Source organism: Megalops cyprinoides, chromosome 1 (genome assembly GCF_013368585.1).
Source record: "Megalops cyprinoides isolate fMegCyp1 chromosome 1, fMegCyp1.pri, whole genome shotgun sequence".
Lineage (NCBI taxonomy): Eukaryota > Metazoa > Chordata > Actinopteri > Elopiformes > Megalopidae > Megalops > Megalops cyprinoides.
Genome location: NC_050583.1, coordinates 31,455,089 through 31,471,467, shown reverse-complemented (window position 1 = coordinate 31,471,467; position 16,379 = coordinate 31,455,089). Strand labels below are relative to the sequence as shown.

General features: G+C 39.8%; 1 protein-coding gene across 2 annotated transcripts in view; it reads right to left on the bottom strand.

Annotated features, from left to right (window-relative positions):
- micall2b (mical-like 2b) overlaps positions 1-15,997 on the bottom strand; it is a 63,956-nt gene extending 47,959 nt beyond the window's left edge. For both annotated transcript variants that reach the window (XM_036543499.1, XM_036543507.1), the window contains exons 1-6: positions 15,661-15,997; positions 13,167-13,215; positions 5,719-5,860; positions 4,280-4,467; positions 2,401-2,531; positions 1,763-2,296 (exon numbers count right to left, since the gene is read on the bottom strand). In XM_036543499.1, coding sequence (XP_036399392.1) covers positions 1,763-2,296; positions 2,401-2,531; positions 4,280-4,467; positions 5,719-5,860; positions 13,167-13,215; positions 15,661-15,803 — 1,187 coding nt within the window. In that variant the 5' untranslated portion in view covers positions 15,804-15,997. The remainder of the gene's footprint in view (positions 1-1,762; positions 2,297-2,400; positions 2,532-4,279; positions 4,468-5,718; positions 5,861-13,166; positions 13,216-15,660) is intronic.
- Positions 15,998-16,379: the final 382 nt, after the last annotated feature.

Here is a 16,379-nt window from a genome sequence, read left to right as displayed (position 1 = left end):
TGCATTGCTAGGATATTTACTCTAGGATGGAGGCTGGCATGGCCAAACATTATTTGATGTATCAACCAAAACCAACATGAAGGGAATGAGACCCTCTGTATTGTCCTTTGCCATCTCTTTTTCAGAACCAATGAGATCGAGCCCCTTCATCCCTACACTTTGTAAAATTATCATGCAAACGAGTAGACAGGTCAGCATTTAGGACTACAGTCAAACTCAAAAGCTGTCATTCAGTTCAGCAGAATGTTGTCTGCAAGGCTTCACAGAGGTGCGCAAAATGAGAAGCCCCTGTTTTCTACCACATGAGGTCAGTGTTGCTTCCAGTGAGACGTTCCTTTTCCATCAGACCCTCTATGAGGCAATATTCATTACCTGCAGGGCTATGATGATAGCTTATCACATGCAGTAATCTACTGCCCCCTGGGTTGTGTAGTGTAAACCCACACTGGGACTCACCCCAAGCACTGTCCCTTTAAGATATATAATGTAATGTATATAATGTGAAAATATGTACATTACTGCATGAGTGGAAGTAATTTAAAATCTTTCTACATTGTGTTTTCTCCCAGAACTTTACCCTCAGTGCAAATACAAGTCAGCATGTACTGTATATTCCTGGTATAAGTCTATGTGTAAACCTCTACTGAGCTATGAGGAAGTTCATTTTTCATGAAGTGAAATGCAAGCTTGTAAAACTTGAGATTCGACAAGTCCTGCTACTTCCCACCAAAAGAATACTAAAGCAGAGTTTCATAGACTTCATTACACCACATAAAGCAAAACCCATCTTTCTGAGAAGGGGATATAGCTCAAGCCCATGGTTTCATGCATGTTACGTGCCTCTGTTTACTTTTGTATTTTCCCTGCCGCTGCGTTCTGTTTTGGCGCTGCTGTGTGTTCCGTTTTCTTTTGCAGCTGGAATTTAGAACGCCAATCTCGTTGCCAGGAGACATATTAGAAGATGCAGAACAGCTGGATGCACCGACAACCGTCGTGAAAAAACAAGTTGGATTACAATCATGGCCTGACAACGTGTTTAGAAGATGCAGCATTTGAGGACGCCATGGACCGTCGCCGAGCAGCAAAAGTTAAAAGATGCCAGTCTATAAAACTGATAATCTACATCGGCACATATTCCCTAGAGACTGATGATTTATATATTACAGAAAACTACGTGACTCTGTTAAATTTTAATAAGCTCACTTACTTTTGGAAAAGACATTCACTGACTCTGTTAAGCTAAAGTCTACACGCAGGCTGTAACTGGCAGTTCAGTAGTTAGTAACTTTGTGCGGCGAAACATCAAGAGACACCTGTCGTTGGACTTCGAGGAGTGGACCAATTTCAGCGTGAACTCAAACTGCTACACTGTCTGTCTGGCGAGGCTTTGCGACCTGCGTTTTGGAGATTCTTATGTTTAAAATAAACTTACATCGTTAGATTAGGAAAACCCTCTACTTCTGTAACTAATAAACGCAAATTTATTTTTTATAGACCGCTGAGCACTTAACTGTGTCTTTGTATTGTGGTTGTGGTGGATTAGTGTTACGGCAATTTTAGTCCACTTTGTTATTGCAAGATTGCTGGATTTTTGGCCAGTAACAATGCAGTAGAGACTTCTTTTACTGAACCCCTACTGCACTGCCCCCCCTACGCACCAGTACTTATTCCAACAGTGTCACTGGGCTCCAAAAGACTGCATGTTATCCTGGCATGTGACTTCATTCATATAACAAGGATAATATTCATTTTGCAAATTCACCTGTTGTCTGTTGGCCTGTTGAGTCCTGAATGATACACGGTGTTGTTGTTGTTGCTGTTTGCCTCTGTCAATTTCTTGGTAATCACAGACTTAGCTTTGTCCTTGTCTTCTTCCACCTTCAGCAGCACCCTACCCTTGCCAGTGGTCTCAGGGGTGGCCACAGACCACCTGTTGTTGGGTGGGTTGTCTTGTGCAGACGGAGTTGACTCGAAGAACCTCTGGCGTGCCGCTTGGTTCTTTTGAGCTGAGGGGGTCAAAGATTTGGCAGCAGGGGTCGGGCTGCTGGGCGTCCTGTTGGTGACGGCTGGGGAGGACAGTGCAGAGGTTGGGCGGGGGGTTGAGCTGCTGTTATTCTTGGTCACCAGCCAGGTGGGTCCCAGTTTAGCTGTGACCGGTCCGTTCTTTTGAACACTTGCACTAGATGGGGTTTTCCCCCCGATCTGAGTGCCCTGGTGAGTGGTGCAGATGAAGGTTCCTGGCGTCGGCCCAGGTTTGTACGTTCCAGAGAGGAGGATATTTGAGCATTCACTACACCTATCAGAAATGTGGAAAAAATATGTTATTATTCATATTATCCATATTCAGTGTGATTTCAAACAACTTTATAAATAAAAAAAATCTCACAAATAAAGTCTTACTTGAAGCAATTCCTATGATATAGCTTCCCATCCACCAGGTGGCGCTGGACAAGGTGCACATGATTTCTACAAACTGAACAGGTGCTGCTCAGTGTACCCGTTTTGTTAGAGCTCTCAGTCAAACCCTTCTTCTGAGGAAGAAAAACAGGGATCACTCAGTTATGGTTCCAGCAGTTTTGACTAAGGCCAACCATTAAAAACATATACTTCACAATTTCAAAAATTTGTGAAACAGCATATTAATGTATAAACTGACAAATAACAATACAAAAGTGAATATTCTCAAAACCCTGGAATAATCAAGGCCTTCTACACTAGAGGGTGCTCAAAGGCTATCTGCCAAGTTTGCAGAGAAAAATCAATACCAGCACAAAGCGTCGCTGTGAACGGAGGCTCAGTACAGTTAAACACTCTGCAAAATTAAAGCAGTAAATTACACAGACTGATTGCAAACTACAAGGGCAGGCTCAACAGCTGAAATACATTCTTTCATATTGGTATGTGAATAAAACATTGTGGCATTTAGGAGACATTTCCAACTAATATGCCCCTCTCATTTTGAGTTCACACTCCGAACACAGCAGTGCATTGTTTAGTGCTGCCTGAACTGCACCCTGACAATTTCTTCCTGACATTTGCCTGCCTATTAGTATTGTTTAATACAGCTGTATTTTTCCACACAATGCCACAATGGAGGCCTGTGTCACACCCAGCAGTGCTGTGGAAACAATGAAAGTATGTCCTCTGGCATCAGAAGGAGCGATTCAGTGCTGGCTGAGCAGAGCTGTTTGACCAGTTATCTTCTATCCTTTGGGGGGGAAAGTGTGAAAAACCCTCCTTAGCTCCATACAAAGTCCATCCTGCCAGACGATACAGAGATTCTGCCCGGATAAATGAACAGCTGGGGGATACATCTGGAGGCTTATGTGCTGGACATACAGTAAAGCCAGTCAGTGACAAGCTATCATGTGCTGGAGTGAGTCAGCAACCTAACAGGAACTGCTGTGAAACAGAAAGGATGAGCTTACATATAACCATTTCTTTGATTTATGGACAGAGCCCAAATACTCCCAAGCATGATGAGACTATTGTTTAACTGTTGCTGGAGATGCAGATAACTCCTCCGTCTAAAACTCCTAAACACAAGTAGTCAGTCCATTCAATGCAATTCTGAATGGTTAAAATCATTAAAAAAAACTCTAAAAATACAATATTGCAGACCAGCACTGTTCAAAATACGGTAGTGAACATTAAGTAAACAACAGTAGTCCATTTCCTTTTATGTGTAAACACCATTCTGATAATACACTGATGAGAGATGATTAAATATTAACTTTAAATCAAGACTTTCAACAAACAAAATACTACCAGTGATGTTGGAACAACCAATGTCATAAGCAGTACTTAAATTCATGTACACCCTTAAAAGGGTAATTATTTTCAAATGTGTTGTCACTGTGAGAACAGCAAGAGGTGTTCTTGCATGAACGGGAGGCATGTCCACAATGTGACTGGACAGGAATACCTGGCTGAATGGGTGAGGGTGGGGACCCAGATTGCACTGCGGCACTGCCTGTTCAGACAGGTGTGCTGAACTGGGGCATTTCAAGGAGGAAGACAATGTGTAACCTGAGAGCACAGCCAATTTAACTTGGCTAATGGAGTTTGCTCTCCACTCCCAATTAGGGCGGTACAGAGATCAAATTACTGACACCAACTTTACCACGGTGACACTGCAGTGTGAGAAAAGTTGCACTTTTTTGTATGGAAAAAACCTAATCTTGGTAATATTTGCCTAAAGTTCATGTCCTGCTGAGTTTGAGATCAGACATGAACAATGTTTGTGTACATAAACACCGGCAGGGATGAGGGCCCATACCTGATTGGCAGCTCTGGCTGGTTTGGGCGATGGTCTTGAGGGGGTGGTGACAGAGGTAGTTGGGGGCGGGTGGTTCTCAGGGGTGGGTTTGAAGGGGAATGGTTTAGCGATAACAGGCTGATTCTTCTTCCCAGATGGCTCTTCTGTAGAGTTCTCTGCTGGTCTCTTGATGCCAGCCATGCCCCCAACTGATTGAGAAAGTGATAGCTGTGAGAAATCACTTCTAGATTGGGAGTTTTGAGGAAAAAAAAAAAAAAAAAAAAAACATACCGATAGTCACAGATTTTCTCCCATTTGACCCAAGACAGGCTTGTGTGCATTAACTGATCATTAACAATCAACAGATTGAGTTTGAAAGGGCACATGCAAACAACAAAACAAATAAAACATTGGAAATTGTGCATTCGCCTGTCATTGATAATGCAGATGGACTGTCATTTGCTGCTGAAGGACATCCCTCTTTTTGTCATCTGAGCCCTGCGCTGTGGAGACTTGTCTGGTAAAATTCAGTCTCAGCTCATCAGTAGTAGAGTGTGAGAGTAGAGTAGAGTAGTAGAGAGTAGACTGTGAGCTCTCCTGATCAATGACTCAGGTAACATGAACATCAGAGACCTTGTCAACATGGAACCCCCCCCCCCCCCAAAAAAAAATGTACTATTTATTCAGAGACCACCCATCACTTCTATTTACCTTTGCACCTGTGTTCAGTTTAACATAGTGTGGCATCATGGCACTGCCTCACAACATTACTCAGGCCAAAATGCTGCTTTAAACTACCAGCTTGGCTGGTAGCAAAGGGTAACACATGCTGGCCATAAAATTCTGACAACTGTTTTTATTAAAAGGGATCCAAAACAGTCTGTGCTCATTAATAAACAACTTTGGGTTGCTTTTCTTCTCAGAAGAAAAGCTTTTCAAACAAAATTATTGATCAAGTTTAAAAGCTTTCGGCCGGCCAGCTGTAGGCTCCTGGAAGACCTGGCTCAGCAAGTCCTTTCCTAATGAATAGATTCTTGTAAAGGTCTATAGAAGCTTTCCCTGGGGTATTTAAAGCGAAGCATGATTGACGTTAACAGTGCAATTAGGCTGAGTGGATGCAGCACTTTTGCACTTGTGTTTAGTATGACCACAGTCTAAAATCCCTAACGGAGGCAAAAGTGTGTGAAACGTGTATGAAAGTGGGACCATTATGCACCCTCAAATGCAGTGTAAAAACCAAGGCTCAATTCCTGCACTTAATTTCTCTGGGTTTACAGTTTCTGCCCATTCATCAACAACTGAACAAAACCACATAAGGTAAACCCAAAGGAGATTAACAACATAGGGTGTTTAAAGCCCAAACCGGCTGTAAACGCGGGTCCCACATACAGACTCTGTCAGTGGCTTATGAAGATCATCATGGCTGTGGTCACACTGACGGTAAACAGCGGCGTGCTTACTGGGAGAGCGACCGTGGAAGTAGTTGTAATACTGGGACACATAGGTGAGGATGCTGAGGCGGTCTGGAACTCTCAGAGCCACCATGTCATCAGCGTCCAGGAGTGCAGGAATACCCAGGTGTTCTTCCGCAACACGAAATGCCTGCAACACAAACACCAGCCGCTGGGGTGAATATCAGCTCGCTCACTCCCCATAGAGCAAAGGGATGGACCTTTATCACATTCTTTCATGTACAAGGAAGAAAAAGGCATGTTTAAAAATATACAACCACATACATATAATACCATTCAGCAGGATGGATATTTATTTTTAATGTTATTCACACTTGACTTTTCTCCCTTGTGATGCCATGTTTCAAAAGCCTTCCAGAAATGAAACCCGTTCTGAAATGACAGGTCTTAGGCTACATATTCCAGTTGTTTCATGTCAAATTGTCCTCACGGACAAATTAGTGCATGTAATTTCCAGAACATTTTGTCAAAAATAAAACGGAACATCAGACTTCAACCATATAAAAGTGAGGAAAGTCAGAATGCCTTGCGTGACATTTTTGTGACTTACTGGCTTTTTCCATGGAGTTCAGCAGCAGCTGCCTAATTAACGGCATCCACAGATCACAAAATGAATGGTTTCCCGAAATAGATTAGAAAAACAAACTGAAAATGGCCTCACACTCAGAAAGCCTGAATGATCTCAAGTGATTAGGTAATGAACAGCACATTTCCTTGGTTTCACTGGCCATGGAGGAAGACAAAGAAAGGTGATAACAGTTTTGTGATGTGCCTGAAAAAGCTGCTTACATTTAACCAGGCAGTTGTGTGTGAATCTTTGACGGCGGATGAGGAAGAGGGAGTCCATATTACTAAAACACTGGATCTCAACTACATCAAGAGTTGTATAATTTTGCAAGCACTGTAGTGTTATGGTTACAGAAGGGAAATGCTGGGTACCAGAGACCACTGGCTGAAACCTAACAAAAATGTCAAAGAGGCAGGAGCACTTCCTTTGAAATTTTTACACAGTATAGCTGAAATTTCAACTGACCTATTTTAGTTGTGTGTGATGTTCTAATGCGCCCAATTATGGCTTTGCAAGTCTAACTCTAAGTCCTGTTGAGCTGAGAACACTGTCAACTTTTTTGTGCTGCCAACAACCACACATGTTTTTAAATATATGAGTGAGGTCACTGGCTATTGTGTGAATGTGCTCACATCTTAAGATCAAGGAGGAAATTCTGACACTTATTTCGTTTCCGTTCCTAATTTCGAGGAACTAAAACAAAAACACAGCAGTGGATGGTGCTTCTTTCTTGTATACAGATCTGACGTACGGTGGGTGGGAGGTCTTAGTCAAGAGAAGGACCACACTCCTAGGTATGAGTTAGAATTCTTAGAGACACCTTCTGGCTGTGATATTTTAGCAAGTAGCTATCTGTCTTACCTTAGCACCAGTCCAACTTATGTCAAATTTAATAGCTGTGGTTAGCCAATATGTTTCTGATAGGGATGGCTGATGAGGTGGATTTTGCAGCAAAAGAACAGGAATGTATGTATTGGTGTAACCCAAGTGAAACAACTATCTACACATGCCAGCCCAGCCTTTATAACTTTATAATGGAACAAACTAACAAAGAAACTAATGAATGCATAAATTAAAACTATAAACAGATTCAGAATTCCAGGTCCTCACTGCAAGGAACAATCCATTTTAATGGAAAAATCACTTTTGTAGTAAATCAAAAGAAATCACAATAAGATAATAAATCATAAGTCATATTTTCCCAGTTATACTCATATGATAAATTATGAATACACGTACAGCAAATAAAGACTAATAATTCAATGTAGCATTTCCCCCATCCGTAAGCCAAGTGTCCTGATCCAAAGTTATGCCAAATGACAAGAGACAGTTTGTTTCTTTTCACAGTACTAAGCAGGAAATGTTTTTAACAATACTTCCCCACAGTATACATCCTTAATATATAAATACTTAAGATAAAAAGGGAATAATGGTACCTGTAGTTATAAATAACACAGAGAGGTAACAACTGTGACATTGAAGGGTAGAATCACAGATGTTAATCGGGACCAACAAACTGGCAAGCATGAATGGTGCGCACTACATTTACATTACAGTTCCAATGCTGGCTCTAAACTGCTCTGCTGAACTACTGCATGAACCAATGGACAATTTTGTGTATATTACAATGTGTACCACAATGAAATACAGTACATAAAAAATGTATTTTTAAAATGTGTTTAGGGGAACAGCAGGTCAGTAGAAACCTGGCATATATTGACTCTGTGAGGACTTCCAAAATCATTCTTTGACAACATCAGAGAATTCAGAAATGAAAACAGGATACAACATTTTTGGTCAGCACCTTAAAAATCAGGACAAGAAAACTGCACAATGATTTCTTTAAAAGGAAACTTAAGTGTCCAGTTTAGTTGAGTATGGGCCCTAAACAGTACAACCTGATATGCTACTCCTTTCTGTCACTGCTTCTCACCTCTAAGCCCCTGCACTACAAGAGCACCTGAAGCGAGGTTCTTAGCATACAAGCCATCTTTTAGAAATTCCACCATGCCCTACAAGCAAGCTGTACTGGTTGCTGTGAAAACCCTTAAAAATAAAACAATGTTACCTAATTACAGTACAGAGTAGTTTAACAACATTCATAACCTCAGAAACAATATCTCCAGTGTTTGTCTCCAGAATGCCCACTTTGAGTCTGAACCTTTGAGTTAACATCTCATGCAAAAGATGTCATCTCCTACAGCACAGGGTCCCTGCCATTGGTCGTTTCATCAGGAGATAAGACTACTCGGTAAGTCATAACAATATCATTTCCAGCAGCAAAATGGTTTTCTTCAGTGGTCTCCCATCCAAGTACTGACCAAAGCCCCACTTGCTTTCAGCAATCTAGCAAAGGAAAACTACAGGTTGGCATGGCTGCTGGCCACAGACTTGGTGGCTGTGCTGCTTCTTCCATTTTGTGTCTACTCGTAAGGCACTTTAGCATATCATGAAATGTCAATTACAACAGCTTCATTGCAACAGCAAAGCTGTTAGGAAGCAAATAAGGACACTAGCCAGAGGAAACTGAGTCAGTCAGTTTCCACGTGTAATAAAATATTTCCTGTCTTCAAAGGAGGAAGGGACAGTAGAACTTGGCCCATTCAATCAATCTGGTTGTCTCACCCCTGTCTGGCATCTGCAAAAGACTACATTCACTAAGCTGCTGTGAAGTGGAAGTACTGTGTGTGGCTATGAGGCCTGCCAACAAACAACCTCTCTCACACAGCAATGCTTCTGGAAAAAAAAAAAACCTGATCAGCTGAACTAAAGGCAGCCAACACCTATTATTATAAGCTCATGGTTAAATATGCGTTTAAGGATATCACTAGCAGAGTAGCAGTTTCTGACCAGAGTGGGTGGTAGTCATCCTTGTCGGGAGGTTGGGACTATAAAAGACACTTTAAATGTATAAAATTATACAGTTATTATGCAATAAAAGGAGCACCCTTGTCTAGGCAGCCTGTTGAGTGTAACTGCTTACACAATGGGTCTAAATCTATGATTATTACTTTTTAAACCTACATAAATATAGTGTAACAGCACTCAATGTATAATCTTACATTCCAACAAAAAACCGTAATGACAAAGCAAACTAACTGACCATAAAGTGTGGATGGTGTTCATGTCACAGAATAGAGGCTAGGGTCAATACTCATATAACGTCCCAGTGTAACTCTTGACAATGGGCAGACGTCTTTAAATTCATACCTAAGAGTTGACCCAAAGAGTGTGTTGTAACTTTCAACAAAGAGCTGGGACAATGAAGATTATTAACTCTTCAGCCAAAACACAATTTCATTGCTACTAGGCAAGTCAGATGATGCCAAAAATGTGTACTGACTTTATATTACAACTATGAATACCAACATTTCCTTTACCATTTCATAGCTTTTCTTCCATTGTGTGAAAACTGTGTCCAATAAGCAGTGAGGCACAACAGTGTGATAGAATATTCCGTTATACTTTTCAGCTATTTACATGACACCATTTTCATATGTCAAACCCAAAAATATATAAATGTTTTCACTTTCTTTGTATATTGTATTTTTCAATGTGAATATTATACACATATATACGCATACATTTATTTTTAGGCATTTTAATTCAGATATCAAATCTAGTTGATTTGATATTCATGATGTACCACAGGTTTGAGCACCATATCGCTTTTATGAAATGGATCCATAATTGGCTTAACTCTGCTTAGGTAGAGTCTACATAAGGTAAGAAGAGAGACTGAAATTATCAAATTGTTGGATTTGCTAACTAGCCAGTGTATTTCATAGACATAACTTTACAAAGTAGTAGTAGTTGCTGGCTTCCTACATGAGCAACTTATTTCTCAAAAGCAAGTGATATGACAAAAGCAAGTGATATCACTGATATGATATTTTTGGGGAATAAAGTAAATTACATTCCAGCCAGTTTTAAGCCAAGTCAAGTAGTAATTTGATTTTGCCGTATATTCTCAGAACCATGTTAACATTTTGTCAATGTGTGTGTATGTATGTGTGTGTGTGTGTGTGTGTGTGTGTGTGTGTGTGTGTGTGTGTGGATATAGACAGACAGATAGAATTTTACGTTTTGCATGTTTAATAATGCTCGGATAATGTCAGCGGAGAAAGTGTTTTTCATCATTTTCAATGCTCAACATAGAGCTCAATGCTCAACAAACCAGTTTTAAACAATTAATGCAGCCCTAATTAAGACACTAATTAAATGTTTAAATGGCATGTTAAGGTATTAAGGTTTGTAAATCAGCTGTTAAATGACTACTCATTATGACTACTCTTCCATTTTAATTCAGTGATTTTGAATGCACTTGTGAGTCTGTGTATGATTGTCTACAACAATAACAATTATGATGATACTTCTAACATTATCATGCTATGGGTTCCTCTTTCAACTGGCTCTCCCCTATGCAGCAATAGTAGAAAACAGAAAAACCTTACTTAAAAAAAAAAAAATAATAAAAAAACAGAACTGCTCATGGTACTGATGCACATCCACTTGCAGCATTTCCTCTATTTCCTGCGTGTGCGATTGACATTTTGAACTCTATAACCCCAGTAAAGACAAGGAATGTAAAACCTACAACAGGAACCAATGGTGCTATGATGCCAAAAAAATTTGAGAGCTGCTACTGTTTCAGCAGTATCCAATGACCAATTGCAGTTTAAAGGTCTGCTTCATGCTGAAGCTGCTTCACAGGTCTGGGACTGTGGAACAGCTTTAACGCTGTTCAAGTTCAGCTTTGCCCTGTACTGACATGAACAGGAAATACAGGTAGGCAATAAACCATGACATTAATTTCATAGAGGGCAACAAGGAGTGCTGCCAGTTCAGTACATGTATAGGTTATTTCCAAAGAAGCAAACACATCTTGAGGATTACAAAACTCGCAGACACCACATGCTGCAACCCGTTATCACATTCATCTGACTCCTAGGAGAACTGTTTACTGACGTCAGGCCAACTTGTGCTTCGGTTTTGAAATGGTCAAACAACAACCAGCTTCGTCATTTCAGCTCCATGTGTTATCTGGGAAACCCCCAAGCAGTTCCACCCATTATAAACTCCAGTACATAAAACATTCTCCAATATGTTTGCAATTAACAGAGAACATAATTTATGAAAATGAAACTTACAAAGTATTCCAAATGTCTTCACATTCCTCATTACTGTTTCATTGAAAATTAGTCTCAAACAAAACCAAGCAGACAGAAGTACTCAGCTATAAAGGTTGAGATACTAAAAGTAAGGGTTAGTAACAACAAAATTTACCATTATAAAATGCATGTTTATTTCCTGACAGTGAAAAAGGGACCCTGTACACAAGCATGGGTGTTGTTCAGGATAATGAGATTTGGTCATTTCTGGTGCGATTTGTGCGCTGTTGAGTTGTATCAGGTTGTATCCAACTGATCAGACACTTGTTGGTTCCACACAATGAGTGTTGTGGAAATGTCACTTATGAGTGCAAAACGCTGAGCACACAAAGCTGATCTGAGAGTAGAGTATATACATATGTACAAAACCCTACCTAAAAAGTTAGATATTTCCATAAGGCCACATGCCAAAAGCTACATACCAAGGGCAAGTTCTCACACTGTGTAATCAAAGCTCAAAGAAGGGAGTATGAGCTGGGTGATTGATGAGCTGGGTGAAAAATTAATGCTAAAAACTATAAATGATTTAAAAAATGTTAAATCACATAGCTGAGCAGCTTTAAATATAATAAATTACATATTTATTTCAACAATGCCAGCAACAGCCTGGCAGTATAAGGAACAGTGTGCATTTTCAGCTAAAAACTTTGTTCAGAGGGATACCAAATGATGCCGTATAGCTGAACACCAGGATTAGGCTTCTTTCATGCACCCAAAAACAGAAAGTACCACAAAAGAGGATTTCATCACTATCAGAAGTGACATTGTTCATGTTTAAAATTATAGAATAATATAATGAAATATGATGACACATACCATACTTAAAAATAGCGACAGAAAGTATTGGGCCTTTCCAGCAACAAAACAAGGCTATCAAGCAAACTGTATTTTATGGATTATCTAGGCCTATTGCTTAATCAAACCAAGGCAACTTAACATTATGTTATTTTCTATTCTGAACAAGAAACTTCAATTTATAGGATTACTGATGAAGGTCAAAATTTCCCTAAACTGTACACGCAAAAATAGATTAAATTTTAGACAGGATATAGAAATGGCAATAGGGTTTATACTATTTTACCCATTTCCATCAACAACAGGAATAGGCCTATGTCAACTACTTTTCAATGGACAAGTCATTTGCCTATGAGGAATTTAACTTCCACTGGCTTAAACTCTGTGTAAAAACCTACCCAGAATGCAATACTGCTTATAGAATCTATAAATAAACTCAACCATTTGGTTTGTCTTCAAATACGTCAACAGCTTCCTGGTGTTCAATATGACAAATCATGTCTAAATGCCACCCACACAGCTATATTTAAGGAAGCACCTCTAGTTTGTATTTGGAAATACCAGTTTTTTCCATGTATTCACCTTGTAAACTGTGTAAAAATATATAGATGATTTTGTAGTGTACAGCATACTATTTCGTAATTTAAAACAATGCCATTGTTGTGGGACTGCTACTGCTGTGGGACCACTGATACTGTGACATACTGTGACCTACTGTGACCTTTGAAAGTTCTGATATGTAACAATAATGTGTGATGTCTGTGCTGCTCAAAGTTAGAAAGAAACCAAAATGGAGCAAAATAAATACATACACATCCCGTTAAGGAAAATGGTTATAAAATAACTTGAGTTGTTACTGTCACTTCATTTTGTAAGATTTCAAAACAGTGTATCTTTCTTACCAACTCGTTGTTATGGTAGACATTTTCCTTACTGAGGGAGTCATAGTCTCTGGGGGAAAAAGCAGAAAAAAGGAAATTTAACATCAGGTTGAAAGATTTTAAGTTATGCCATCTATACCTTGGCTTGTGGTAATGTTGAGGTCCCTCATTCCATCCCTCATCACCATGGTCAGGGTTCTTTTTGTGAAATGGTAATAGTCCAAGCCTAAGCCTAACCAGTGAGCGCCATGTGCATCAAGGAACATTTTGGCATTTTTTGTCTGTATACATGACTGTAACTGACACATCATTAAAGGAAGAGCTATCAGGCTTTTCACAAACAGGCCTATACTGTGACCTAAACAACTCAAACTTATGATATCTGCTAAATTGTGAGAAATTAGTATACTTTCTTCAAATTTCTCTCAGCAACAAGTAGAGAACCAATGAGCCATTTGCGGCCATAATTGTACAGCTGTAAGATATGTAACACTCAGTTAACAATCACAAAGAATGACAAAATACAACCAAAAAGAAGGCCCATAACTATCAACACCTTGTATTATCTAGTGTGATTTATACCAGAATTTCAGTCATACCAACTCACCTTATCAAACTGTCAAACTGATAAACTTACGTGAAATATAGAACAGTTTTTCAGTGGACCAAATCACCTAGCTCTGAATCCCCATCTTGCTTTTCTGCTTTAGACAACAAAGAATTCTGAACAATCAAATTATTATACATTGTGTTCTGACAATATTCTAATTCTATTTTGACTATTTTCTACTTCCTTTCCATAGACAAAGTATGTCAGTGGGAATGCTGTGTGCTTAGAAGTAAATCATTTATTGTGTATCCAAGCAGCTGGACCGTTTCAAGTTAAATCAAGCAGGAAGTGAATGGAATGACGAAGAAAACAGTAAATCATCCTTGGCCTTCTCCAGGAAACCCCCTGAGCAAACCCGCAATGTTTTATCGGTACAATCACATTTTACGTCATATATTGTATGCGCCTAATTAACGTGATGATTGGAAATCCAAAACTATGTGAATGTAACCCAAATGCTCCAACTGTGGACTTCACCTCTCATCATCACCTTTCCTAATCAATGCTGAGCGCTTTCCTGCTGTTGACAATAAGATGTTGAGGTTCCCACCGAATCCAAGCAATTAGCCTAAAATATGGAAACAAAACATCACGCCCCTTGAAGCTTTAGCGGGGACCGCTGCGATACTACACTACATTGTCATGGACGCGAGATTCCTTTAGACACTCGTCTTAATGAGGGCCTATCTGAATGACTTGGCATCTCAGGGGCTGACAGCTGTAACGCCTACAACACACATCTGTTGCCAATTAGAACCAATTACACACAGGTCTGAGTCAATATAACCACTTTTGGGAAAGGTCTTAAACTGCACTCCTTCAGAATTTCCCGAAATTAAAGTACACTGTACATTTACTGTAAATTCTGACTAAAATGCAAGACGTCACAAAAGCTATCAGACTAAACAATCACATAAATAGTGACCTGTTCTCAAATTAAGTCAATGTGTTTACATGCCTTTTACAGGGCCACTGTTGAAACCAAATTTATCCTTCATCCAACCAAATTTCCATTCTTTTAAGGTCACCATATTCTTTTGGATACAGAAAAAAATCTTTTGGATAGTTCTTTCTGCCAATCTAAAGAGCAAACTGTTTACTGAATAGAAGCGAAGTTGTTCCACTGCACTTAATGTGTAACAGCTTGAGGGATTTATACTTCGAATACTTGCCCAAATAATGAACTTTGTTCTGGCAGTGCAACTTGGCACCTAAACTCAAATTAGTAAACGAACAGCAGACATTTCTAATCCAAATTTTTCTAATCGGAAATCTAATTTCATCTTCACTAGTGTTATGCCAATAATAATGAGCAAACCGGTTCCCCAACAACTGCACAACACAACTCCAGAGACTACTGTCCCAACAAACCACTGCCCCCACACGATCCCTTTCAAACTGTATGAAACACAAGGCTACAACACCACACGAATGCTTAACTAAAGCACAAGTTCACTGCTGCACATTAACTGGAGCAATTCTTTTTCTTTTTCTTTTTTTTTTTTTAAGAAAAGTAATCACGTTGGTTCCAAGCAGTGGTCTACTGCAACTACATGTATCGACAAGTTTTAAATTGGCAGCTAGCTTGTTCTTTTGGCCGCAAGCAGCTAGTTAACCAATTAGCTGTCCGTTAGTATGTAGCTAACCAGATAGCTACGCCAGCTGTATAACACATAACTTCAAGCAACCGTGCGGCAGCATTCACCCATATAAAATGCCGTGGAACACCATATTTGTTGTTCTTTTTTTCCCGACATTAACCAATGCTATACGAGTTTGACGCATAACTGGTGGTATATAAATTTGAAACATTGTGCTACTAAAACCAGTTAGCTCGCTAGCTACGTTAACACCTTCCAACGGCATGCATCTGTGGGCTAGACACTGTAGAGGCGAATCCCTTACATGAGGTCCGGTCTGTGCTTGTGGATAAGCGCACAGAAAGCCAGTCCGTCTCTGAAGGACGTTGTCATATTGGTGATAGCCACATCTCGATATCCATCACACTGAATTTTACACCACTGCTGCAGTGCTTTCACCGCAGCCATCCTTTCCAGGAGAGGTGTTTACCGGCGACAAAGCGAACGAAAAAACAAGTTTTCAAAGTTGAGGAGCGTCGCGGACATCCAATTTGTGAGGTCCGACAGTGGCGTCTAACAACAACCAAAACAGCTCCAGACGCATAAAACAAAAGGCGACAGCAAACGGAGGACAAGGCACTGTAGGCTAGTGGCAGGGAAAGCAATCATCAAACGCACTGAAACTGAAATGACACCTGAAAAGGTTTCTATCTGACGTAGCCTACATGGGTGGAGTTTGAACTTGCTGGTTAGTATCTACCAAACTTTCGAAACTGATGATTGCGCATTCAATCCTGCAGTCGTGTTTGATTGTCTCGATTTCTCCAGTTCCGACGTTCCATGATTATGTTCATTAACCACCTTTCTGTTTTGATGTGTGGATTTGTAGATTATGTTCATTAACCAACTTTCTGTTTTGATGTGTGGATTTGTAAAATGTACACATCTGTAGACTATTGATAAATCAGTGTATGACATCGCACTGCAATTTAAATGACCATATGATTTGTTGTGCAAGGAACTGTATGGTACGTCACAGGTTTT